General features: G+C 40.5%; 2 protein-coding genes across 2 annotated transcripts; both read left to right on the top strand.

Moving 5' to 3' along the window:
* The first annotated feature begins 5,847 nt into the window (after positions 1 to 5,847).
* Positions 5,848 to 6,857, top strand: LOC115135462 (NADH dehydrogenase [ubiquinone] 1 alpha subcomplex subunit 2-like). The gene is made up of 3 exons (XM_029670166.2): positions 5,848 to 5,981; positions 6,447 to 6,553; positions 6,669 to 6,857. Exons 1-3 carry the CDS (start codon positions 5,878 to 5,880, stop codon positions 6,758 to 6,760), a joined length of 303 nt encoding a protein of 100 aa, XP_029526026.1. The 5' UTR covers positions 5,848 to 5,877; the 3' UTR covers positions 6,761 to 6,857.
* Positions 6,858 to 12,554: 5,697 nt separating this feature from the next.
* LOC115135461 (arylsulfatase I-like) lies at positions 12,555 to 22,690 on the top strand. The gene is made up of 2 exons (XM_029670165.2): positions 12,555 to 13,272; positions 15,992 to 22,690. The coding sequence occupies exons 1-2, from the start codon at positions 12,965 to 12,967 to the stop codon at positions 17,400 to 17,402; spliced, it is 1,719 nt and encodes a 572-aa protein (XP_029526025.1). The 5' UTR covers positions 12,555 to 12,964; the 3' UTR covers positions 17,403 to 22,690.
* Positions 22,691 to 25,667: the final 2,977 nt, after the last annotated feature.

The raw sequence follows: 25,667 nt of genomic DNA, 5'->3' as shown, positions 1-25,667 counted from the left end.
TGAATGCTTTAAACTGTCGAGTTTCTATTTACAATAACTAAAAAGAACCTGCTTCTTTTAACAGGGATGCAACAGATTGGCGATGAGGTACCAAAGTTTTTGTCCAAAGGGGAACAGAGCAAGCAAGAAAGTGCTAGCTCCATCGAGACAGTCTGTGTAGAAAAGCTAGCACCGAAGATGGCGTTCCCGAGAATTTTCAAGTACAAAAGCCATTTTTCTAACGATTGTTGGCAGAAAGTCTCACAATTTGTTAATGGACTTATGCGTGCCACAGAAACCAAGTGAAAAAACATTGACAGAGTTGGTTGCGTTGTTGAAAAGTCACTACATATACAGTGCCTTGCGAAAGTATTCGGCCCCCTTGAACTTTGCGACCTTTTGCCACATTTCAGGCTTCAAACATAAAGATATAAAACTGTATTTTTTTGTGAAGAATCAACAACAAGTGGGACACAATCATGAAGTGGAACGACATTTATTGGATATTTCAAACTTTTTTAACAAATCAAAAACTGAACAATTGGGCACTGTAGGATTTGAGTCCCTGGCGGCGTAGTGTGTTACTGATGGTAGGCTTTGTTACTTTGGTCCTAACTCTCTGCAGGTCATTCACTAGGTCCCCCCGTGTGGTTCTTGTGATCATTTTGACCCCACGGGGTGAGATCTTGTGTGGAGCCCCATATCGAGGGTGATTATCAGTGGTCTTGTATGTCTTCCATTTCCTAATAATTGCTCCCATAGTTGATTTCTTCAAACCAAGCTGCTTACCTATTGCAGATTCAGTCTTCCCAGCCTGGTGCAGGTCTACAATTTTGTTTCTGGTGTCCTTTGACAGCTCTTTGGTCTTAGCCATAGTGGAGTTTGGAGTGTGACTGTTTGAGGTTGTGGACATGTGTCTTTTATACTGATAACAAGTTCAAACAGGTGCCATTAATACAGGTAACGAGTGGAGGACAGAGGAGCCTCTTAAAGAAGAAGTTACAGGTCTGTGAGAGCCAGAAATCTTGCTTGTTTGTAGGTGACCAAATACTTATTTTCCACCATCATTTGCAAATAAATTCATTAAAAATCCTACAATGTGATTTTCTGGATTTCTTCCCCCTCATTTCGTCTGTCATAGGTGAAGTGTACCTATGATGAAAATTACAGGCCTCTCTCATCTTTTAAGTGGGAGAACTTGCACAATTGGTGGCTGACTAAATACTTTTTTGCCCCACTGTACATGGTTAATGTTTAACTGTGTGAAAAGACATGTGAATAAGATGTTGAACATCAAGCCAAGGAGACAAGGAGAAAAACATTGTCAAAGGTCAAATAAGAGAGAAATGTTCTCAAATCTAGTTGAAGTTACATGGGAGGAGCTGTAGTGTTTGTGTCACGCCCTGACCTTAGTTTTTTATGTTTTATGTATTATTTTGGTCAGGTCAGGGTGTGACGAGGGTGGGTATGCTTGTTTGTCCTGTCTAGGTTTTTTTTGTATATCTAGGGGTGTTTGTTAGTCTAGGTTTATTATTGGTCTATGGTGGCCTGAATTGGTTCCCAATCAGAGACAGCTGTTTATCGTTGTCTCTGATTGGGGATCCTATTTAGGTTGCCATTTTCCATTTTGGTTTTGTGGGTTATTGTCTATGTATAGTTGGCTGTCAGCACTCGGTTCATATAGCGTCATGGTCGTTTTGTTAGTTTGTTTAGTGTTCTTTCTTTATTAAAATAAGTATGTATTCTTATCACGCTGCGCCTTGGTCTCATCGTTATGACGAATGTGACAGTTTGAGAGATAAGAAGCATGTTATTGTGCACACCTGGTTAAAATGGTATGGACATGTTCAGTGCATGAAATTGGAAATATGTATCTGATTGGATGCGCATAGTTTGTTATCGATCAATAATGACAAACCTCCTGGCATTGACAACTTAGATGGAAAGCTACTGAGGATGGTAGCTGAATCCTATAGCCACTCCTGTCATATTTTTAATCTGAGCCTAGAGGAAAGTCTTTGTCCTCAGGCCTGGAGGGAAGCCAAAGTAATTCCGCTACCCAAGAGTGTTAAAGCGGCCTTTACTGGTTCTAACAGCAGACCTATAAGCTTGCTGAAAGAAATTTATAAGAAAATTGTGGGAGCTGTTCTGTTAGAAGTCAGTGCAGACTTTGATATTATTGACTATTACCTGTTGTTGAAAAAACGTATATGTGTTATGGCTTTTCAACCTCTGCCATATCGTGGATTCAGAGCTATCTAATAGAACTCAAATTGTTATCTTTAGTGGAAGCTTCTCTAATGCCAAACATGTAAAGTGTGGTGTACAGCAGGGCAGCTCTCTAGGCCCTCTACTCTTTTCTATTTTTACCAACGACCTGCCACTGGCATTAAATAAAGCATGTGTATGTTGATGATTCAACCATAAAGCAATCAGCAACCACAGCTAATGAAGTCACTGAAACCCTTAACAAAGAGTTGCCGTCTGTTTTTAATGGGTGGCCAGTAATAAACTGGTCCTGAACATCTCTAAAACTAAGAGCATTGCATTTGGTACAAATCATTCCTTAATTTCTAGACCTCAGCTGAATCTGGTAATGAATGGTGTGGCTGTTGAACAAGTTGAGGAGACTAAATTACTTGGTTAACTTAGATTGTAAACTGTCATGGTCAAAACCTATGGATTCAATGGTTGTAAAGATGGGGAGACGTCTGGCCATAATAAGAGAAATGCTATGCTTTTTTGACACCACACTCCAAAAAGCAAGTTTTGCAGTTTTGGTTAACGATGCTTTGTGGGAAGCAGTTGTTGTGTGCAGAGGGTCCCTGGTTCTAGCCCAGGTAGGGGCGAGGAGAGGGAAGGAAGCTATACTGTTACACGAGTCTCTCTTGGCTAAGAGTTGAGGAGAGACTGACTGCATCACTTCTTTTTATAAGAAACAATGTGTTGAAAATCCCAAATTGTTTGTATAGTCAACTTACACACAGCTCTGAGACACACAATTATCCCACCAGACATGCCACCAGGGGTCTTTTCACAGTCCCCAAATCCAGAATAAATTCAAGAAAGCACAGTACAGTATTATTTAGAGCCCCTATTGCATGGAACTTCCTTCCATCTCATATTGCTCAAATAAACAGCAAACCTGGTTTGAAAAAACAGATAAAGCAACACCTCACAGCACAATACCTCTCCCCTATTTGACCTAGATAGTTTGAGTGTGTGCATTGATATGTAGGCTACGTGTGCCTTTAAAAAAATTGGCAGGCCTCATTGGTTGTTGGCCAAGGTATTTTAGTGTGCTTTATTTTAGACACATTATTCCATTTCTGTTAGTCACATTCATACAAATATTTACACATGTTAAGTTTCCTGAAAATAAATGCAGTTGACAGTGAGAGGACATTTCTTTTTTGCTGAGTTTATATACCACTATTTCATACAAATAAAAATCACCACCCTATTAACTCTTCTTCAGCAAAATCTCTTACACCCAGGTACTTCTCTGCAGCTGCCACCTACACTCATTAAAACACACTACCCCATTCCACTAATTTGACCCTATCTGTTCCTGCACCATGCCAACGGCCTTGGAAGACGGGACACAACGCCTCAATACACACTATAACTCTTCTGAAGTCAAATCTTGTATACACAAATATGTCTCTGCAGCTGCCACCACAATATCTACTCTCTGTGATTTGCCTTCCATTTCTGCAGTACAGTTGATAACCATTGCTATGAACGCTAAGAAGACAACCTTACAGAAGCATAAATCATTCGTTGCCCTATCCCTCTGTGCTGGCACAAATCTACTACTCACTGGGATCCTCGCAGGATCACTCACCCTCGACCCATCCTCCACATTCTTCACTGACTCAGTATAGGACACCCTCTTTCTGCAGTGGTCTGACTCTGGCCACTACAACTGGTCACTCTCGCACTGGACACTTCTGATCCCCAGCAACATGAGCACCCCTACAGTTAACACACAACTTTATCCACCGAATCTACACAATTCTCTGTCCCATGCACACTTCCCACATCTTGGAATCTGCCTCCTGCTGCAACATGACCATAAACGTTGCTCTATCAAAATAACTGATCTATCCTAACATGCTTTTGTCTGGTACAGACGCTGACTCAAAAGGACTGACAATGACTCCTCTGTTTCACCACGCTACCCACCGGGTCTGCTTCGCATCAAATGGTGGGCTTCAAAAACACCAGGAATTTTCAACTTCAATTGCTCAACCAATTGCGCTACCTCAGAAATCCCCTCTTTCAATGGTAACCTTTTCCTATGACCAAAGCAAGAAATACAGGTCGCCTGCTCCCTCTGGTCAGAAGAAACACAAACATATCACAAAGTCCACTACAGGTTAGATAAAGTGTTTTACCATAGTACCAGTAATAAAACTATTGTGGATAGATTATGTTATATAAAGACATTCTCACAGAGAGGCGAATGCAGTTTCAGGTTTGGCTTTGCCTCAAATACTATCCGCTGGAGCCAAAATTACCCCTGTGAGTCTGTAACAATAATTACACATTGGCAGGGCTGCTGAGGTAGTGAGGCTGCTCTGGGGGCCAGATCATACCATGCTGTAGCCTATTCATAGACCCTAGATAACTATCTTCTGTCTGGGGGAGTTTTGTTAAGAGCCCAGAGGCTCGGTCTGAACATTAACACGCATCACTTGCGGTAGTTTTGTAAACACAAGTACCTTATCTTTCATATCAGCGATAAATTATTTTCTAAAATCAGAAGGATAAATTACTAGAATGTTTATAAGGTTAGGGTTCCCACATGGCCATATTTCCATGTGACAAGAGCATGTTGTAGTTAATTATCTTGTTAATTGTTTACACATGTTGACTGCAGTGGCTGGCCAAAAATAACTTGTTTGAAAGTTGGATCATCTTATCCTTTGAGGCTTTAAAAGTGTTCTTAAACTATGATTTTTAGCATTCAAAGCAACTGTTTTGAGCCAGGAAATGTGAATCCAAATATAGGCAGTGAACACTGAATGAGTAATTCAACGCTTATACACAACGGGATTCAGGAACATTAGCTAATAATGCTAGTAGTAGGTCAGATGGTTAGCTAACCAGTGTAAAATTTGGTAAAAATACTACTTAAGTAATTTTGGGGGATATCTGTACTTTACTATTTGTATTTTTGAAAACTTTTACTTTACTACATTCCTAAAGAAAAGTATGTACTTTTTACTCCATACATTTTTATTGACACCCAAAGGTACTCATGTTAGAAGATATATAGTTTTTCAATGGTTTGCTTAATATAAGGCATTTGAAATTATTTATACTTTTAATACTTAAGTATATTTGAGCAATTACATATACTTTTGATACTTAAGTATATTTTAAATTAAATATGTGGGTGACTTACTCCTTTACTTGAATCATTTTCTATTACTGTGTCTGTACTTTTTCCACCACTGTAACGTTAGTTAATTAACTAGCTATAAGCAAACGCCAAAACTAGCTAATGTATAACCCCAGATAGAACAATGAGAACATATTTGGTATAACGTTAGCTCAAACAAATTCAAAATAAACGTAATTTAGCTTCTCTCTCGTTCTCGTTTGGGCATTTTGAAATAAATTGATCACACTCTCAAGTAACATATCGAGTTTGTGATCAACTGTTACATAAGAGTTAGCGTGAAGTTAAATGTATAATGACGGCTAGATTAATTTTGATATAAATGACTTGTGGCAATCTTCATCGATTGGTGTTCTTCTTGGCCCGAATTTTACGTTCATCTTGAACGTGGAAAGTGATTGGTTCAAATTACAACACTTCTTTTAAATGATTTGTTGTTGAGAGATGGGCGTGTTCAGGAATATTCACCCAAAGCAGAAAAAAACATCATGGCCGCTGCCGTAGTACGAGGCATTGGCTCTAACCTTGCTAAAAACCTTCGAGAGCTTCGTCTACATTTGTGCCAGACATCGCCTGCGAGTCAAGGAGCAAGGTAATTTCTCAAACGTGACGGCAGTTATATGTTCACGGAATCGAAATGTGTTATCCAATATTAGAATTATCACCATAGCTATGTTAGGTACTTCGCTAGCGGTCACCGCGTTACTCATAACTAGCACAAGCTACTGCACTGCCAGACAGGTGTTAACGTTACATGTGAACATAGTAGGTTAGCAAACAATTGCAATCAGCTCAACTGAAATAATTTGCAGACCACTCACCTATCTAGCTACATACAGCTCTACAACATCCTTTATATGATTTATCGTGATATTAATTCAACATTATACATCTAAATGAGGCCGCTTTATCAGTCAGCTGCATTGCGCTTTCCCGTTACCAGTGAGACGATTGTCTCCCTTGTTTAATAGCTTGCTATTTCACTACTATATGGAGTAGTAACTAGTGTTATGAAATGGTGAAATAACTATTTCACTGTTTATTCCATGTTCTTCAGGGATTTTGTGGAGCAGCACTATGTGGAACTGAAGAAGGCAAACCCCACATTCCCCATCCTCATCAGGGAGTGCTCAGGTGTTCAGCCTAAGCTTTGGGCAAGATATGGTGAGAGCATTATTTCAGTAGCTAGGTGATAAACATGTTTCACTGTATGCCAATTCAACTGCAATGTTTATGGCCATGTATTCATTTGGTTCTTTCAAATGTACTTGTTTTGCAGATTTTGGTAAAGAGAGCAGTGTGGCCCTTGACAATATGAACGCTGACCAAGTGGCTAAAGCGCTGGAGACAGTTGTGAAATCAAAAGCATGACCAATCCAGCTGCCCCGAAGACAGTGATTTTGTAAATTTACATGTGTATCACATCTCTATTGCTGTTTTAATAAATCTGAGTACTAACTTGTGACAAGCTGCTGCGTTGATGTGTTCATGTGAATTTCATTCTATTCATAGGAATGTGAAGCTTGTAGGAGTGCTGATGTTGATAAGTAAATGAGTTGATGTGCACCCAATACTGTCAAACTCGGAAGGTTAATGAAGCTTGTTCTATGTACCCAATGGTCTGTCCGAGACGATGCGACCAGGCTATCCGCATTGCAGTATAAGGTTTACACACAAGTGTCTGGCAACAATGTAGTTTTATATTCATGCTATAGATAAACACTTCAGTAATTAGCTTTTGAGTAAAGAAACCAGATTAAAAGAACCATGTTCATCATTATCAATAAACCATCAGAAATGACAAATGGGAGAGGAGTTCATTGTTTTCACAAGAATGTGACTGAAATATCTTAATCCCTTTCCTTCCACAGAACGTTCTGTGGCAGTGTTCATAGCTTAAAGACCAGAAAATAAAACTCAACATGCTAGAGTACTACACTGCTAGCCACGCTAAACCAAGCATATATTAATATCTAAAGCATTTTAGAATTAGGTAACTTTGCAAACCCCATCTTCAGTGTATTTGCCAACTTTCATGCAGTGCAAATGTGTTAGTTACTGTACCCAGTTCAATCAACACTTCGACTAGGATGGTATGACTATTTTGCCTTTCCATGTCAACACATGCCTGGTTTAGCAAGGTTACTACATGTATAAAATATATGGTTAAAATCTGTTGGATGTATCACAGTACAGATGTTCCCTAAAACAAAGTGGGGGGGATCCTGCCTTAAAATGCATGTTTAGAACCATAAGTATGCACATGTAGAGGACAGCACTCATTGGACTTGAATGCCCAAACGCTGACTTCATGAAAAGTAGAGAACTGTATATGAAGATGGCTTGTACTAGTGAATATACTCTCTTTACCTTTTAAAGTTCTAATGCAGCTGTTCTGTTTTATCTCTTATCAAATCATTTCTGGTTTAAATTAAGTACCTTACTGTGATTGTTTTAAAATAAAATGGTTAAAAAGAGACAAGTAGCTTCTTAGCAAAGAGTAATTTCTCAAGCAAGAATTTTGCTTGGACTTTTTGCCTGCGCTGGATTTTAATTATGTGTGGTGGAGCTTTCAGCACCCTGTGGCAACAGTAATGTTAGCATCACTCAAGTGGGTGATACACAGAGTTATTGGAGAGGAGTAGATAGCTAGTTATCTAACCATCAAGCTACTAAGCCCGGAGCAAGGACATTGGAGACAGGATAGTGAGGTGAGCTGACTGACCGGCTCCTTCCTCCGTGACCATCCATGCCTGAAGTTCCTCCACCTATAATGCCATCGTAACTGCTTCAATTCGTCATTCATTCTTCCAGTCCCTAGCTTCCCTACTGTGTTAGTGTTATTGTTTTGTTATGTGCTTTGGGATACGAAATTCAGATTTTAACTGCCATGTATACAAAATAAAACTAAACAAAGAACAACTAATCACAGAACACATTTTCTAATCTGTCATACCTGGCTTCTGGCTCTGTTAAATAATAGATATGTGCTAAATCAGCCCAACCAAAAAACAGACTCTTCCTGTTCAAACTTTGGTTCATGTGACTAGAAATATCTTCTCATGCTAAACCATATCGCTAAGATGGTCAATGAACCATTAACACATTGTCTCATTTACTCTCTGTATGTATTACATGACAAAACCGTCAGATAAATGCTGGAGCAGCTGTGTGAGTTTCAGTGAGTAGAGTAAATATGAACGCTAACCGCATGGGCATAGTCTTGTGCTTTCCATGTTGGAACATGACACGTTTGCCTGTTTCCTCCTCTTATTTTTCCTTCCACCAATGCCAACAGCTCATTCCTCTGGCCCAACCACTTTAAATATAGGAACATCTTCTAACATGAATGATCATTGGCCGACCATTGTCTGCCATTCAGTAAAAAATGATATCGGATCTCAAATACCAATCTGTACTGTGATTTTTGCATTCTTATCGTTATTTCAATCACATTACTACAGTACAGACAACTACAGCAACTATACCACTGAAATACACGTGTGAAAGAGAAGTAGGCTTACTCTAGTAAAGAGGAAATGCATAACCATGCATAATCAGTAACCTGTTCAATGAATGAATGCCCATTGACAACTCCCCTATTGGCTGTTACTTTGTGCCAAGGGATGGGAGGGGAGGGGAAGGAAAGAAAATATTTTTCCCTCACAAATAAAATCTTACATGGGTTGACAGAAGAACTGCTAATGGCATTAAATCTCTGTCAATAAACATACAGCCAAGTAAAGTTTCATGTAATCCTGACTAATGCCAGAACAAATCCGGTGAATGTTTTGGTATTATTGCGGTCTAATAAAGTCTAACGCCCTGCTTGCTGTGAGTGTTACAACTACACCCCCTCTCAAAGCAGGTCTTTGCATTTAGGGCGTTTGCACCGTATCCTGCGACTTCACACACACTTCAACCACCGAGGACGATTAATCCATCAATTCGCTAGAAAATCAATAGAGTTCACTTTCATGCTCTCTGTTTTGTTGGAACATTCCCTTTCACAAAGCTGTACAGTTTCAAAGTTGTTAATGCTGTGTCTCCTTACAAATACCTATTTCCTTTTTCAGTGTGGGAGGAAAGGACTTTCATGGACAAAAGGCAAACAGAACGTTTTCAAAAACCTCAGTAACGAAACTATGGAAGACAGCTCTTATGAACTAAGATTAATAATCGGAGTCACTTCCCTCTCCAGTGGAAAACGGAGTGAGAAAATCAATGTTTCAATGGTGGAATGCTACAGAGCGGTTAAAAACCCACTGTCTGTTTCCTAATGCCCAGGTGGACCATAAATATCCAGTTGCAGCCAAGTTAAACACTAACACTGGAGCTAAAGCTAACCCCATGGCAGCAGAGACCCTCCTCTGCCCTGGGGCTGGTCAACAAGGTTATTCTAGGTACACAGGCATACTTCCTATTCAAAAAAAGAAAACAGTTGATAAAGAAAACATTTGCAGGCATAGATGTTAGTCAGGCAACGTTGGTGGATTCTTGACACTTGACATTGTGCTATGATAACTTTTTGGTGGTGGCGTCGCAGGGAAGCAGCAAAATCCTTGCTTTGTGTTGAGTGAAATCGGATGAACTTCTGGCACACTTTCGTTGCACTGTAAAGGTAATATTGTGCCTAGGGGTATAGAGGGAAGAGGGATGTACTTGTTAGGCAGTGGTGGAAAAAAGTACCCAATTGTCATATTTGAGTAAAAGTAGATAGACCTTAATAGAAAATGACTCAAGTGAAAGTCACCCAGGAAAATGCTACTTGAGTAAGTCTAAAAGTATTTGGTTTTAAATATACTTAAGTATCAAAAGTAAATGCAATTGCTAAACTAATACATAAGTATCAAAAGTAAAAGTGTAAATCATTCCAAATTCCCTATATTAATAATAATATATTAATATTCTTTTTTTTTTTTACATTTATTGATAGCCAGGTGCACACTCCAACACTAATAATAATAATTTACAAATGAAGTATTTGGAACATGACACATTTCCCTGTTGCCTACCACCTCAGCCATTTTCCGCCAGATCAGAGACAGTAGTGATGACCAGGGATGTTCTCTTTATAAGTGTGTGAATTGGACCATTTTCCTGTCCCGTTAAGCATTAAAAAAAATGTAACTTTTGGGAGTCAAGGAAAATATATGGGGTAAAAAGTACATTATCTTCGATAGGAATGTAGTGGGGTAAAAGTAAAAGTTGTCAAAAATATAAATAGTCAAGTAAAGTACAGATACCCCACAAAACAACTTAAGTAGAACTTTAAAGTATTTTACTTAAGTACTTTACATCCCTGTTGTTAGTGTGTGTTTTATTTGACAGCATGAAGCGTACCATGTGAAAACACAAGTATATTGCAGGGGCCTCTAATGGTGACAGGTAAATCTGATTCTCCATCAATCTTACATATACAGTTGAAGTTGGAAGTTACACCTTAGCCAAATACATTTAAACTCTTGTTTTTCACAATTCCTGACATTTAATCCTAGTAAAAAGTCCCTTTCTTAGGTCAGTTAGGATCACCACTTTATTTTAAGAATGTGACATGTCAGAATAACAGTAGAGAGAATGATTTATTTCAGCTTTTATTTCATTCATCATATTCCCAGTGGGTCAGAAGTTTACATACACTCAACTAGTATTGGTAGCATTGCCTTTAAATTGTTTAACTTGGGTCAAACTTTTCAGGTAGCCTTCCACAAGCTTCCCACAATAAGTTGGGTGAATTTTGGCCCATTCCTCCTGACAGATCTGGTGTAACTGAGTCAGGTTTATAGGCCTCCTTGACAATACGCCTTGCCTACATGCTATTTAAATACTGCCCACAAATTGTCTATAGGATTGAGGTCCGGGCTTTGTGATGGCCACTCCAATACCTTGACTTTGTTGTCCTTAAGCCATTTTGCCACAACTTTGGAAGTATGCTTGGGGTCATTGTCCATTTGGAAGACCCATTTGCGACCAAGCTTTATCTTCCTGACTGATGTCTTGAGAAGTTGCTTCAATATATCCACATAATTTCCCTCCTCATGATGCCATCTATTTTGTGAAGTGCACCAGTCCGCAACGAACCCCCAGAACTGAAGCAACGAACCCCCAGAACATGATGCTGCCACCCCCGTGCTTCACGGTTGGGATGGTGATCTTCGGCTTGTAAGCCTCCCCTTTATTCCTCCAAACATAGTGATGGTCATTATGGCCAAACAGTTATATTTTGTTTCGTCAGACCAGAGGACATTTCACCAAAAAGTATGATCTTTGTCCCCATGTGCAGTTGCAAACCGTAGTTTGGCTTTTTTATGGCGGTTTTGGAGCAGTGGCTCCTTCCTTGCTGAGCGGCCTTTCAGGTTATGTCGATATAGGACTCGTTTGACTGTGGATATAGATGATTTTGTACCTGTTTCCTCCAGCATCTGACCCACTGTAAATAATTATTGGAAAAATGACTTGTGTCATGCACAAAGTAGATGTCCTAACCGACTTGCCAAAACTATAGTTTGTTAACAAGAAATTTGTGGAGTGGTTGAAAAACAAGTTTTCATGACTCCAACCTACGTGCATGTAAACTTCAGACTTCAACTGTACCTTCTCTTTGTAGCCGCATCCTAGCCGAGGGCATGGAGTCTATAAAGGGATATGTAATGCAGTGCTAGATTACTGCACACATAGACTGATTAGGAGGTAGGTGTCCTGTTTCATGATTCTCTCCTCTCTCACACAACCTCTGGAATACAGCAGTAGCCACAGCATAAGCCTACATGTAGGTGGACTGAAGCCTACCTACTCCCATTCTGACATTAAATAATAGAGTTACTATCATGTCATGAAAATATAAAGTATGTCGTAGAACTTTTGAAATGCAGCTCCTTAAATAACACGGGCATGCTTGAGCACAAGAAAGGCCTAATTGTGGTATGTTCACTGTAGCCTACTCCCATTTTAACTGTAACAATAGAGCGATTCTACCCGTAATCCGAGATTTTTTATTTATGTTCGTTTAAAAAAGACCTTGTAGCATAAGAATTTTTTTTTTTTTTTCAATGCAGGGTCTAGACAACTTTCCTTGAGATGAGCCGCACCGGGCTTTTCTTGTACCAGGGGCAGAGGGTGGGTCCATGAAGGGGTCTTGTTTCATGTTCGGTGATGAGACGCGGGCGGAGTTAACAACAACCACTGAGAGGAGAAATAGTGGAAAAGATAGGCTAATGTAGGCTACTGTAAATATCAAACCATACTTGGCCGGCCAGTGTTTAGTGGGGACTAGGGAATGGTTATCAGCGCGCCTGGAAACGATGCAACTTTATAATGTGCAGTAGTAGCTTTCAAAGTTTAGAGGTCAAGTTTACAGAAGAGAAGCTTGGACGTTGTAAACGCAGAAGACCGTCATGATGACGAATGAGAATCTGCGGCAGAAACAATGTTTCCACTCTGCATCCTAGGATCATCAATTACGCGCGTGTGTATACGTATTATTTCAAGAATGTGTGTAATGCAAAAATATAAACCAGAGACTAGAGTGCGAGTACCCTAACGACTCTGTCCAAGTGCACTCTAAAATCAGTAAAAATGCACGCAGTTACCAGCCTCTCAATGGTCAGTTTGCTAAGTTTTGGCTACCTATCCATGGACTGGATCAAGCCGAATCAAGTGGAGGAGCACACTCAAAACGATGCCTCTATTACGTTTGAGCCTAAGCAACCACCACACATTATATTCATACTTACGGATGACCAAGGCTTCAATGACATAGGTTATCACAACCCGGACATTCGGACTCCAACTCTGGACAAACTGGCCGCGGAGGGGGTGAAGCTGGAGAATTACTATGTTCAACCTATCTGCACTCCGTCACGCAGTCAGTTGATCACGGGCAGGTAAGCATAAAAGCCTCACCATCAGCATCAGGCGTTTTGACACGGATATCCTCGCACATATGCTTGTAATTGGTTCTCTTGATCACAGATTAAACATAACACGTATTGTTTTATGTAGGCAACATTATCGGCAATGACAGTGTACAGCCAGGTGAGTAATTACAAGTATAGAGAAACCACAAAACGTTATAATGCATCATCTCCTGATCAAGATGCTGGTTGCGTTTGGTGATAAATATGTGCATGCATGGTACAAGGCATTCCTTTGTTAGCCAACTTGTGTTTCCTTTAGGGCCTAAGAGTCCCTAAGACTCAGAGTCCCTAAAAAATATGTCGTTCTGCCCCTGAACAAGGCAGTTAAACCCACTGTTCCTAGGCTGTCACTGTAAATAAGAATTTGTTCTTAACTGACTTGCCTAGTTAAATAAAGGTATACAAAAAAAATATTTAAAAAAGACTGAACAGTGCAGTGCCCTAACATATGTAGAGTACTTTGAAATGTCTCATCCAGCACTGAAAACAACTGTTAAATGTTTGCACTGATGCTGTGTCCCTTGAGCTGACTCATCCAGAGCAACCACAACATTTACTGGAAGTACTACTGCTGGCATCGACAGTATGTCATAACAGATGAGTTAGATGATCATTCATAAAGTTAGGAATTCTCAGCGAATGAAGGCGAGTTGGGAAAGCTAAACAACATTGGTTCGTTTTTCCCACAGACATTGAACAGAGATTGAATACATCTACAATAGAGGTCAGGGATACTGTCATTTGCCAAATAGTCACTTATTCTACTATAACTTACCAGGAAAGAGCTGTAAACTGTTGGAGAAGATCAATGCTGTAGTAGATACCTCTGTTTCTACCCAGGGTACATGAGCAGAAACATCTGCTGTTGAGAGCAACGTGGAGAGCTGCAGGATGAGGCCAGTATTGTGAAACAATGGATGAGGGCTGCTAAAGACTGGATAAACACAACCATATGAGCGCCCGGGTAGGAAAATAATTGAAAGGGAACGACACGAATGCTTAGATGGAGTCCTTGACTCCTCAAAGTTAATTTGTCTGAAACACACACGGGCTATATTCCCTCTATCATTAGTACTCAGAGTAGGTTATACTTGTTGATATGTCCTAACATCTCTTAAAGTTCACAGCTTGGGGGAGGTCTTATCAGGACAATGTACGTTTGTGGAAACATTTTGTGAAAGTGGATTGCGAGGAGCTCTGTGTAATTTTTTTCATTGCAGGGTTTGCTTGACCGACATACCACACAGCTGCTGCTCTGCATCCTGAACAATAGCTGTGGGGCCGTCAGTGTGTGTGTGTGTGTGTGTGTGTGTGTGTGTGTGTGTGTGTGTGTGTGTGTGTGGTTCCTCTCTAAGTTTCTTCCTAGGTTTTGGCCTTTTTAGGGAGTTTTTCCTGGCCAACGTGCTTCAACACCTGCATTGCTTGCTGTTTGGGGTTTTAGGCTAGGTTTCTGTACAGCACTTTGAGATATCAGCCGATATACGAAGGGCTATATAAATAAATGTGATATTTATTTGATTTGAGTGTGTGTGTGTGTGTGTGTGCGTGCGTGTAATGGGGTTGGTTGGTAGCCTGTCTCTAGAGGATCTCTCGCAGAAAGACACAGTTCACCCCAGAGTTTCACTCCAGTGTTTCTAAGAAGAATTGAATGATCTGTTATCTCTCCAGCAACTCTCAGCTAATGAACAACCCACAGGGGGACAGGAGCAAGACAGTTGTTTTTTTTTGGGCTGAGGAGTGAGGACATGACACACTCCCTATGTGCCTGAAAGAGATGTGGACGGAAGGCCAAGGCCTAATAGACACCATCCTATTGGCTGTTATTAAAGCTGGAAGGGAGAGAGAGGGAGAATAGAGCTATGGACTGTTTCTGTATAGGTGTGTGCATATCTGCACTGCGTCACCCATTACATGAACTCTCAGTGGACTCTCTCTCACCACATGCTCATTTGGACTTTGGTGTGGGTCGTGGGAGGAAGGGACTTGGTCTGAAGGAAGTGGAGTGCGTCTGCTTACTGCAGTGTAGACCACCCAAATATCAGACCACGCTAAGAACCTGGGTGGCTGGCCAGACAAACGTTATATAGGGACAAGGTGCAAGTGTTTTCATGTGGTACAGTGTAACTGAAGTACTACACAGTAATAAAAATAGGTACATGTTCCGGACTGATGAAAACTTCAATATCTCTTCTTTTACCTGGAATGTTTTGGTATTTCTGTTAGTGGTCGCAGCACCTTTTCAACATCAGCCATTGTGGTGTTTACTATAGTTCAATAGGGGGATATACTCGTTCTTCTGATTCCTGCAACATTCCTTTGCTCTCTCACCCATATCCTTGCAAAGTATCCCAACAGTACCCTTCTCCTTCCCTGGTGGGTGACAAGCTGTCGTACACTTCTGGCTGAAAACAGATGCTAATGTTTAGAAGAGTTTCCTTCAAGACTAATTGACTTAATGAATTGCCTAGTATGTCTTGAAAGCTGCACTCAGACTGTAAAACAAGCTTTGCCAACCACCTAGTAATTTAATGGTTGGTAGATCACAGCCTACTTATCTGTGTGGAAAGTGTATCTTCAATAAGAGTGTTCTCAGCATCATGACTCTATTTATCAGCTCCAGCGTTGAATGGGTTTATTTTACACAATGAATGAAGATGAATGTTGGACATTATTTCTCCCTACACAGATACCAGATCCACACAGGCCTCCAGCACTCTATCATCCGGCCTCGCCAGCCCAACTGCCTCCCTCTGGACATGACCACGCTCCCACAGCGGCTGCAGGAAGCGGGGTACGCTACTCACATGGTGGGCAAATGGCACCTTGGCTTCTACAGGAAGGAGTGTCTGCCCACGCGCCGAGGCTTCCACAGCTACTTTGGCTCTCTGACGGGCAGCGTGGACTACTACACGTATGGCTCCTGTGACGGACCAGGCCTGTGTGGCTACGACCTCCACGAGGGTGAAACCGTGGCCTGGGGCCGTGGAGGCAAGTTCTCCACCCACCTCTACACGCAGAGGGTACGCAAGATCCTATCCACTCACGATCCGTCCCACCAGCCCCTGTTCATGTTCCTCTCCCTCCAGGCTGTCCACACGCCCCTTCAGTCACCCAAGGCCTACATCTACCCCTACCGCGGGATGGGGAACGTAGCCAGAAGGAAGTACGCAGCCATGGTGTCCATCGTCGACGAGGCTGTGCGCAATGTCACCTACGCTCTGCGCAAGTATGGCTACTACCGCAACAGTGTGCTCATCTTCTCCACGGACAACGGTGCCCAGCCGTTCACTGGGGGGAGTAACTGGCCCCTGCGAGGGCGTAAGGGGACCTACTGGGAGGGAGGGGTCCGTGGGGTGGGCTTCGTACACAGCCCCCTGCTGCGTCACAAGCGGAGGGTTTCCAAGGCCCTCTTGCACATCACTGACTGGTACCCAACCCTGGTTGGTCTGGCTGGGGGTAACGTGTCACAGACTGAAGGTCTTGACGGCTACAATGTATGGCCAACTATCAGTGAGGGCAGGGAGTCCCCACGCCTGGAGATCCTCCATAACATTGACCCACTCCACCGGCGCTCTGGCCTGGCGTCTGGGTCTGGACAGGAGGCCCAGCATGTGTGGGACACCTCGGTCCAAGCTGCCATCCGGGTGGGGGACTGGAAGCTGCTAACAGGGGACCCGGGCCATGGAGACTGGGTCCCACCACAGGTACTGGCCAACTTCCCAGGCAGCTGGTGGAACCTGGAGCGGAACACTGAGGGAACAGGGAAGTCTGTGTGGCTCTTCAACATCACAGGAGACCCCTATGAACGCAGTGACATGGCTGTGCAGAGGCCTGATGTGGTCAAGAAGCTGCTAGAACGTCTGGCCTACTACAACTGCACTGCCGTCCCTGTTAGGTTCCCCGCCGACGATCCCCGGGCCAATCCAGACCGCAACGGGGGGGCCTGGGTACCCTGGGTCGGGGGGGACGAGGACGAGCCGAAATGGAACGGGGTTTATAAGAAAGGGAGGAATAAAAAGAAGAAGAAATGCAAGCTGTGCAAACTGAGATCCTTTTTCAAGAAACTGAATACAAGGATAATGTCCAATAGAATATGAGGTGGGAAAGTCGATGACACTCAGTCACAAGTAGCCTATACATTTTACACTGCAAGAGTAATCTGAGCCAGCAAACACGTTGTGTGTGTGTGACAATGGAAAATGATGTTTACTACACTGCATCTCTTTGAGTGTGCTGTCATATGTTTTTTGGATGTAGGACTATTGGGTTCTATTGTGTTTATTACATGTTCTATTTGATCCACTTGTAGTGCGTAGCTAAGTGAATTCAACAAGTTTATGTTGACCTACTCACTTGGGGTTATTTCAGCAGTAGTGACATGAACTGACCTGTTTTTCTTTTCTATATTTTTGAAAATATCTAAGTAAAGAAACAACTGTTTTAATTCAACAGAAGCTAATGGGTGATTCCTCGTGAAATTAGAACAAAACAAGCTCATGATTTTGGGGAGTTTCATATCATTTAATCGATAGAAGAGTCCTTTGGAGGAAGGATTGTTGACATGTATTTGACATTTGTATCTTTTTTGGCCTTACCTGGGCCTCCTTTTAAAGCTGCGATCCGCGCTAGGCAAAACAGAGCCATTGGCCGCACCAAGCGCATTTGTTTTGTAAAAAAACATTTGTAAATCAAATCAAATGTATTTATATAGCCCTTTGTCCATCAGCTGATATCTCAAAGTGCTGTACAGAAACCCAGTATGAAGGTGTTGCAGCACGTTGGCTAGGAAAAACTCCCTAGAAAGGCCAAAACCTCGGAAGAAACCTAGAGAGGAACCAGGCTATGAGGGGTGACCAGTCCTCTTCTGGCTGTGCCGGGTGGAGATTATAACAGAACATGGCCAAGATGTTCAAATGTTCATAAATGACTAGCATGGTCAAATAATAGGTCTGGGACAGGTAGCACATCCGGTGAACACGTCAGGATTCCATAGCCGCAGGCAGAACAGTTGAAACTGGAGCAGCAGCACGGCCAGGTGGACTGGGGACAGCAAGGAGTCATCATGCCAGGTAGTCCTGAGGCATGGTCCTACGGCTCAGGTCCTCCGAGAGAGAGAGAAAGAAAGAGAGAATTAGAGGAAGCATACTTAAATTCACACAGGACACCGGATAAGACAGGAGAAGTACTCCAGATATAAGAAACTGACCCTAGCCCCCCGACACATAAACTACTGCAGCATAAATACTGGAGGCTGAGACAGGAGGGGTCAGGAGATACTGTGACCCCATCTGATGATACCCCCGGACAGGGCCAAACAGGAAGGATATAAGTAGTACATTCTATACTTTTCTATCGCGCGTGCAATGATGTGCTGATGTCTGAGGGAAAAAACAGTGTTCCCTGTTTAAACTTCTTTGCTATTGTAATATTGCAGTTTCACCGTTACCGATTGCAGCTTTAAGACGCGATAGTGTTTTACAGATTTCTCTGTAATATGAGTAGTATTTGGAGTTAAATAATAATTGTCTTACATTAATTAATGCATTTTGTAAAATATAGACATGTAAAATGTACCATTTTTGATTTGGCAAATTTTTCTATTGTTGAACATAATATATTCAATGGGCATATCTAAGTTCCAGAGTAGGATCTTTGCTAGTTTTAAAGTAATGGTCCATTTTAAAGAGAAATATGTGCATGTTAGGCAGGTTTCCATTGAAGTTTATACTACAAAGCAAAAGCTATGTCGCAAATAACACTGCAACATGTGTAATGGAAACTGCAGCAATAGAATAAATGTTCTAAAGATCAACAAAATGTTTATCCATTTGACAGGGGTGGGGTTTTTTCTTTTGTTTTTCTTTGTTTATTGCGGCAAATTATGTAACCCGTGTTTTTTCGAATACATGATGATTGCCGAATAATTTCGAAGGTACGTGGGGCTTGGTGATGTCATCACATAACTACAGTGCCTTCAGAAATGATTCATCACATCCCTTGACTTTAAAAAATAAATAAAAATTGTTACAGCCTGAATTTAAAATGGATCAAATGTAGATTTGTTTTGTCACTGGCCTGCACACAATACCCCATAATGTCAAAGTGGAATTATGTTTTTTTTTTAGATGTTTACAAATAAAGGAAAAATAAAATCCCGAAATGTCTTGAGTCAATACGTAATCCTACCCCTTTGTTATGGCAAACCTAAATACGTTCAGGTGTAGAAATTCACATAAGTTGCATGTACTCCCTCTGTGTGCAATAATAGTGTTTAACAGTGACTAGCTCATCTCTGCAACCCACACAAACAATTATCTGTAAGGTCCCTCAGTCGAGCAGTGAATTTCAAACATAGATTCAACCACAACGACCACTGAGGTTTTCCAGCGTCTAGCAAAAAAGGGCACCTACTGTTTTGTTACATGGGTAAAAATACAAATATATATCCGTTTGACCATGGTAAAGTTATTAATTACATTTCATATTGCTGTATCAATACACCCAGTCAATACAAAGACACAGGCATCCTTCCTAACTCAATTGCCAGAGAGGAAGGAAACCGCTCAGGGATTTCACCATGAGGCCAATGGTGACTTTAAAACAGTTACAGAGTTTAACTGTTATAGGAGAGAAGTTAGATGCTTCAACAACATTGTAGTTACTCCACAATACTAACCTAATTGAAAGAGTGAAAAGAAGGAAGCCTGTACAGAATTAAAATATTCCAAAACATGCATTCTGTTTGCAACAAGGCACTAAAGTAATACTGCAAAAAAAAATGGTCTTGAATACAGGTGTTATGTTTGGGGCAAATCCAATACAACACTTACTGAGTACCACTCTCCATATTTTCAAGCATAGTGGTGGTTGCATCATGTTATGGGTATGCTTGTAATTGTTAAGTGGGGAGTTTTTTTCAGGATACAGAAGAAATGTAATGGAGCTAAGCACAGGCAAAATCTTAGAGTAAAACCTGGCTCGGTCTGCTTCCACTCGACACTGGGAGATGAATTCACCTTTCAGCAGGACAATAACCTAAAACACAAGGCCAAATCTACACTGGAGTTGCTTAACAAGAAGACAGTGAATGTTCCTGAGTGGTCTGGTTACAGTTTTGACTTAAATTGGCTTGAACATCTATGGCAAGACTTGAAAATGCCTGTTTGACAGAGCTTAAAGAATTTTGAAAAGGATAATTGGCAAATATTGAACTTTCCAAGTGTGCAAAGTTCTTAGACACTTACCCAGAAAGACTGCCCGCTGTAATTGCTGCCAAAGGTGATTCTAATACGAATTGAGTCAGGGGTGTGAATACTTATGTAAATGAGATATTTCTGTATTTCATTTTCAAGAAATGTGCAAATATTTCAAAAAACACATTGAAACGTTTTCTTTAAGGGGTATTGTGTGTAGATGTGTGATTTAATCCATGTTGATTTCAGGGTGTAATACAACAAAATGTGTAATAAGTCAAGGGGTATGAATACTTTCTGAAGGCACTGCATAAAGCTCAACTCCACATATGTAAATGCCTACTGCTTGCTAAATCTATTTTTCAACTATATAAAACAACGAAACGTTTCTTTGCAGGACAAGGATCGTCTTGACTTTCAAGAATGCCACAATTGCTTCGCTTGCTTTCCTGGTTGGCTGGATGCAAGTTACAACATCCAATTATTTCAGATATACAGGACTGCAAGTCTCACCTTGGCAAGGACCATGGCAATAGGCTCATTTGACACATGAGAAGTATTAGAATACGGCACATATTAGTCTACTCTTGCATTCTGTCCATGCTGACTTGTGTGTGCTACCAGAGACACGAAACAAATAGGTGGGAAGGTATACAGGCTGTCGCAAATTGGATCATTTGTCTATAAGTAGCAGAGATCCACTCCAGAACGTCGATATGCATGTAGAGTGTATTATGGTCAACAATATATTGAAGTATTAGCCAGATACATTTTTAAATTATTTTTTTCAATATTTTTAAATGTTTGTAAGAAAATACTACTCATATTACATAGCAAGTGGTGAAGCTTCATATGAGACCATTGTCTGCTTTGTAGCACCTACAGATGAAACGTTATGGAGTCTTAACGGACTAAACAGACATTTAGGTCAGGCCAAAATATCACAAACATTCCAACTTGAATGAATTATTTCCCAATTATGCTTTAAGATACAGACGTCAATCCTTCCTCCAAAGGACTCTTCTCTGGATAACCTTTTGTGAATATCCACAAAATCATGATCTTGTGTTGTTCTAGTTTTCACACTAATGTCATATTCCTCTTCACTTCTTTGTGAAACTCACAGACATCCTCACCTTGACAACAGACACAGACCATTGGTCGCTTCTTATACAAGGCACTTCCTTGAATGTACTGAATGTCATCCTACACCAGCTGATAGGCCAAACTGGTCTCATAGACTAGACGTAACATATTAAATGTCAATCCGGGACACTGAAATTAGTATGATATGTTACGTTTGGCATGGTTAAATAAGACAGATGGATACTTAAGGAAAACTGAAAAGAAAAGTGTTGGTGAAATGCTTAGTCTTTTCTTATTATTGTCTGATTGCTCTCTTAATGTCACAACCGTCTGGAAAAAGTTGTTAAGGGGATGTGTTGATAGTGTCTTGTCTCCAATGGAAACCATTCAACTCTGTAGTTAAAGATGCACCATGCAAAAATATCTCAGCCATTTCCTGGTTGAACAGATCTACCACTTCAAAGCTGCAATATGTAACTTTTTGGGAGACAAAACCAAATTAACATAGAAATGTTGTCTAATTGAAAGCAAGTCTAAGAAGCGGTAGATATGTTCTATGTGCGCTATTTCTATGCTTCCTGTTCTTAAGTTTTGTTTTAGCCTCTGTTACTTTGGTTTTGTACACCAGCTTCAAACAGCTGAAAATACTATATTTTTGTTTATGTAAAATATATTTCACAGCGGTTTAGATGGTACAAAGATTCTCTACACTACACTTGCTTGTTTTGTCACATAAACTGAAATTAGGTGAACTATTATAATTTTAGCAACCAGGAAATGGCAGAGTGATTTCTGCATAGTGCGTCTTTAATGATTTATTCAGAAGTCTACCAAGAAAGTACTGTAAGCGGAGCTCTTAGCAGTGAATTTAAACACAAAGGTCTGTCTGGCCCTTGTAGCCTTTTCCTGCAGTCAAATTACCTAGTGTCCTCATGGGTGGAATGTTATTAATATTTTTCATAATTTCATAATCAACTTTTTTTTTTAAACACAGATAATCTGGTGTTTCTATGTCAAACAGTTTTGTTATATTCTTCTGTAATGTATATAAAGTGTAATATTGGGAAGCAAACTCAAAATGGAATATATTTCAACTCTATATCTGACATGGTACAGGTGTCTTCTTTTTTCTAAGCCCATAACCATGTGTGTGAGGTGTATACTTTTGATTCAAAGTAGATTTGTTTTAAGACCCTGATTTTGCCCACTGCAGTAAATAGTTAAACACACTTGGGGACTACTTCTTCTACACACTATAAATAATGTTTTCACCAAAACACTATAGTTTTAGACTGACTCTGCTCTCCGTATCCCCATTTCCCCGAGAACAGCATGACACAAGCTTTCAGGAAGCTAACCAAGAAAACAACTTAACTGTAGTAGAAAGTCAAAGTATTTACTGTGGCTTTGAAAAAGACTAAAGATCGTTAGAGGAGTGAAAACAGAAAGACTCATCCAAACGTAATTACCGTTATCTCCTGACCTAATCGGAGGCGTCCAAGAAAAACTAAAATGTCCAGGAAAGATACTCGGGCAATTATCTCTTATCTGCAACTGTTCAGTAAACTAGATGTAAATTGATAGTTTAATGGAATGAGATAGCTGACAACATGCTTGGTTGAATCTGGCAACTTAAGAAATATATATATTTATTTTTTTCTATCAGAAATTGATTTATCCATTTAATATCACTGGGCTCATGCCCAGAAAAGATATACATTATGTTTTGGAACAGATTAATCACACTAAAATGTTTCTCTAGATAGTTGTTTCTTAAAAGTCTTCCCCTCCTCTCTCCCTCACTTTGGCTAAAAGGTTTATTATTTCTCTCACAAATCAAAACATTTGGGAAAATGCATGCTAATTTAGAGCACGTCACAAAGCTTGTAACAGAAAGGACAGTTAATATCAAAGTTTTTTTGTGACTGAAAATAGAGAAATCTGCCATTGGAGACCTCTCCAGTTGACAGTGAGTTGAAGAAGTGTTTGTTTGCGCTTCGGAGAAGGTGGCATGGAGCAACGTGTTGTTTTTTGCAATGGATGCATCTCAATCCACCACGTCCATTGTACACAATTTCACGTGTACAACATCTACAACATTGGGTTAATTCCTTTTTTTACTGGCCAACTAGACAAGATGTAATGGAACAGACGATTGTAGTTGTAACGGATCTCGTCCTCCTCTTTTGAGGAGGAGAAGCGAGAAGGATCGGAGGACCAAAACGCAGCGTGGTAAGTGTTCATTATGTTTATTTTCAAACATAAACTGAACACTACGAAAATACAAAACAATAAACGTGAAATGAACGAAACAGTCCTGTGTGGCGACAAACACTGACACGGAAGACAAACACCCACAACCCAAAACTGAAACCCAGGCGACCTAAGTATGATTCTCAATCAGGGACAACAATTGACAGCTGCCTCTGATTGAGAACCATACATGGCCAAACTCAAAAACAAACATAGAAAAACAAACATAGACTGCCCACCCAACTCACGCCCTGACCATACTAAAACAAAGATAAAATAACAGAACTATGGTCAGAACGTGACAGTAGTCTACAACAAGGTGTGAAAAGGAGAATACCGTTTTAATTTATTCAGCTCTTCTAGAGTACAAGTAGCCTAGGGAGGGTAGAACCGCTAGGGCATACATTTACAATAAATACTGTTATGGTTTCAGCAGTTTCCTGGCAGGGGGCCAAGCAGGCATCTGGTTAAGGGTTTTTAATGACATCCCCCTCATCACTTCCTTCCTAGGGATCTATCTAACACACACAAACAAAAAAACAGAAACTCAAAAAAAAGGGGTTAAATATGTGTAAAGAAATATTTATTTCCTGAGCTTTCTTATATCTCCTAGATATTATAGGACAAACACTTCAAAACCTAGTTTCTTATGATTAAAATCTTTACTGTCTTTTTTGTTGCCATTCATGTATATGTGTTATTTGTTTATACATAAAGGGGTCCTGAAATTCAAAATCCATCTTATGACCATCTTAACCCTCCTGCTGTGTTCTGGACCCATATACAAGTTATCTCTGAAAAATGTAGTTCATTTAATCTGAATGTCATAAGGTTCCATGACTTTGTCCACTCAGGGCATCTGAACACACAAGATACATTTGGATGATTTTCATTACATTTTGGGTGTTTTATTTAACTTTTGTACACCTGTGGTGTTCCCGGTCAAAAATGACCGCTCATTTGCAACGAATGGGTGAGACTACAATTAGTGTATAAAATTGAGTTCAGGCACATGCCCATTCATCAGATGGACACACTTCCTCTCCCAGACCCCCACATGCATGTGTGTTTGAGCATACACACACACACACACCTCACTCCCCTTCTTGGCTTCCATGGCAACCCCCACGGGAACCTTTCCCCAATAAAATCTTTCCCTCACGGGAACCACACCTGTTGGCCTTCTCACAAACAATTGCAACATTGTTTCAATAATATATATAACTTTTCCTCAGCTTTGGTATATACAGCTTTTTTGAGGCCTTGCTCACAATTCATTCTGTAGCAGCACAATGAACAAACGATATACTGTATGTGAGGCTATTGATCATGCCTTTGATCATGACACTGGTGAGGAGGAGAGAGTCCTTGTTAAACTTTGACACAAAGTAGTCTGTGATAAATAGCACAAAATGTTTCATCTGAGTATTTGTTATAGTGAAAATAATCCATACATTATGCTTTGTTTACTCAAAAACGAGCTGTATGAGCTCAGGTCAATGAGGCCTACAGGCCATAAATAGCAAATAGAACTTCAAAACTTGTAATGTTCACAAGAACTTCAGTTGATAAAAAGATCTAACACAACATTAGGTGATAATATATGAATTATTATGGATTTATAATCAGCTATAATGGGGCGGTCATTTTGGACCGGGAACACAGAATGAATTAAGATGAAAGGAACACAACAGGAGGGTTAAAACAATTCCATATGTCATCTTTTACAATGTGAAGAGCTTTTACCATTTGAGCTCCAATCCTCCTGTGACCTTTGCCAGTATGAAAAGGAGCATGGACGGTGTACAATTGGCATGATCCACATAATAT

Source organism: Oncorhynchus nerka, linkage group LG10, assembly GCF_034236695.1.
Source record: "Oncorhynchus nerka isolate Pitt River linkage group LG10, Oner_Uvic_2.0, whole genome shotgun sequence".
Taxonomy (NCBI): domain Eukaryota; kingdom Metazoa; phylum Chordata; class Actinopteri; order Salmoniformes; family Salmonidae; genus Oncorhynchus; species Oncorhynchus nerka.
The sequence above is the reverse complement of the archived record's forward strand: the minus strand, read 5'-3'. Positions and strand labels throughout refer to the sequence as shown.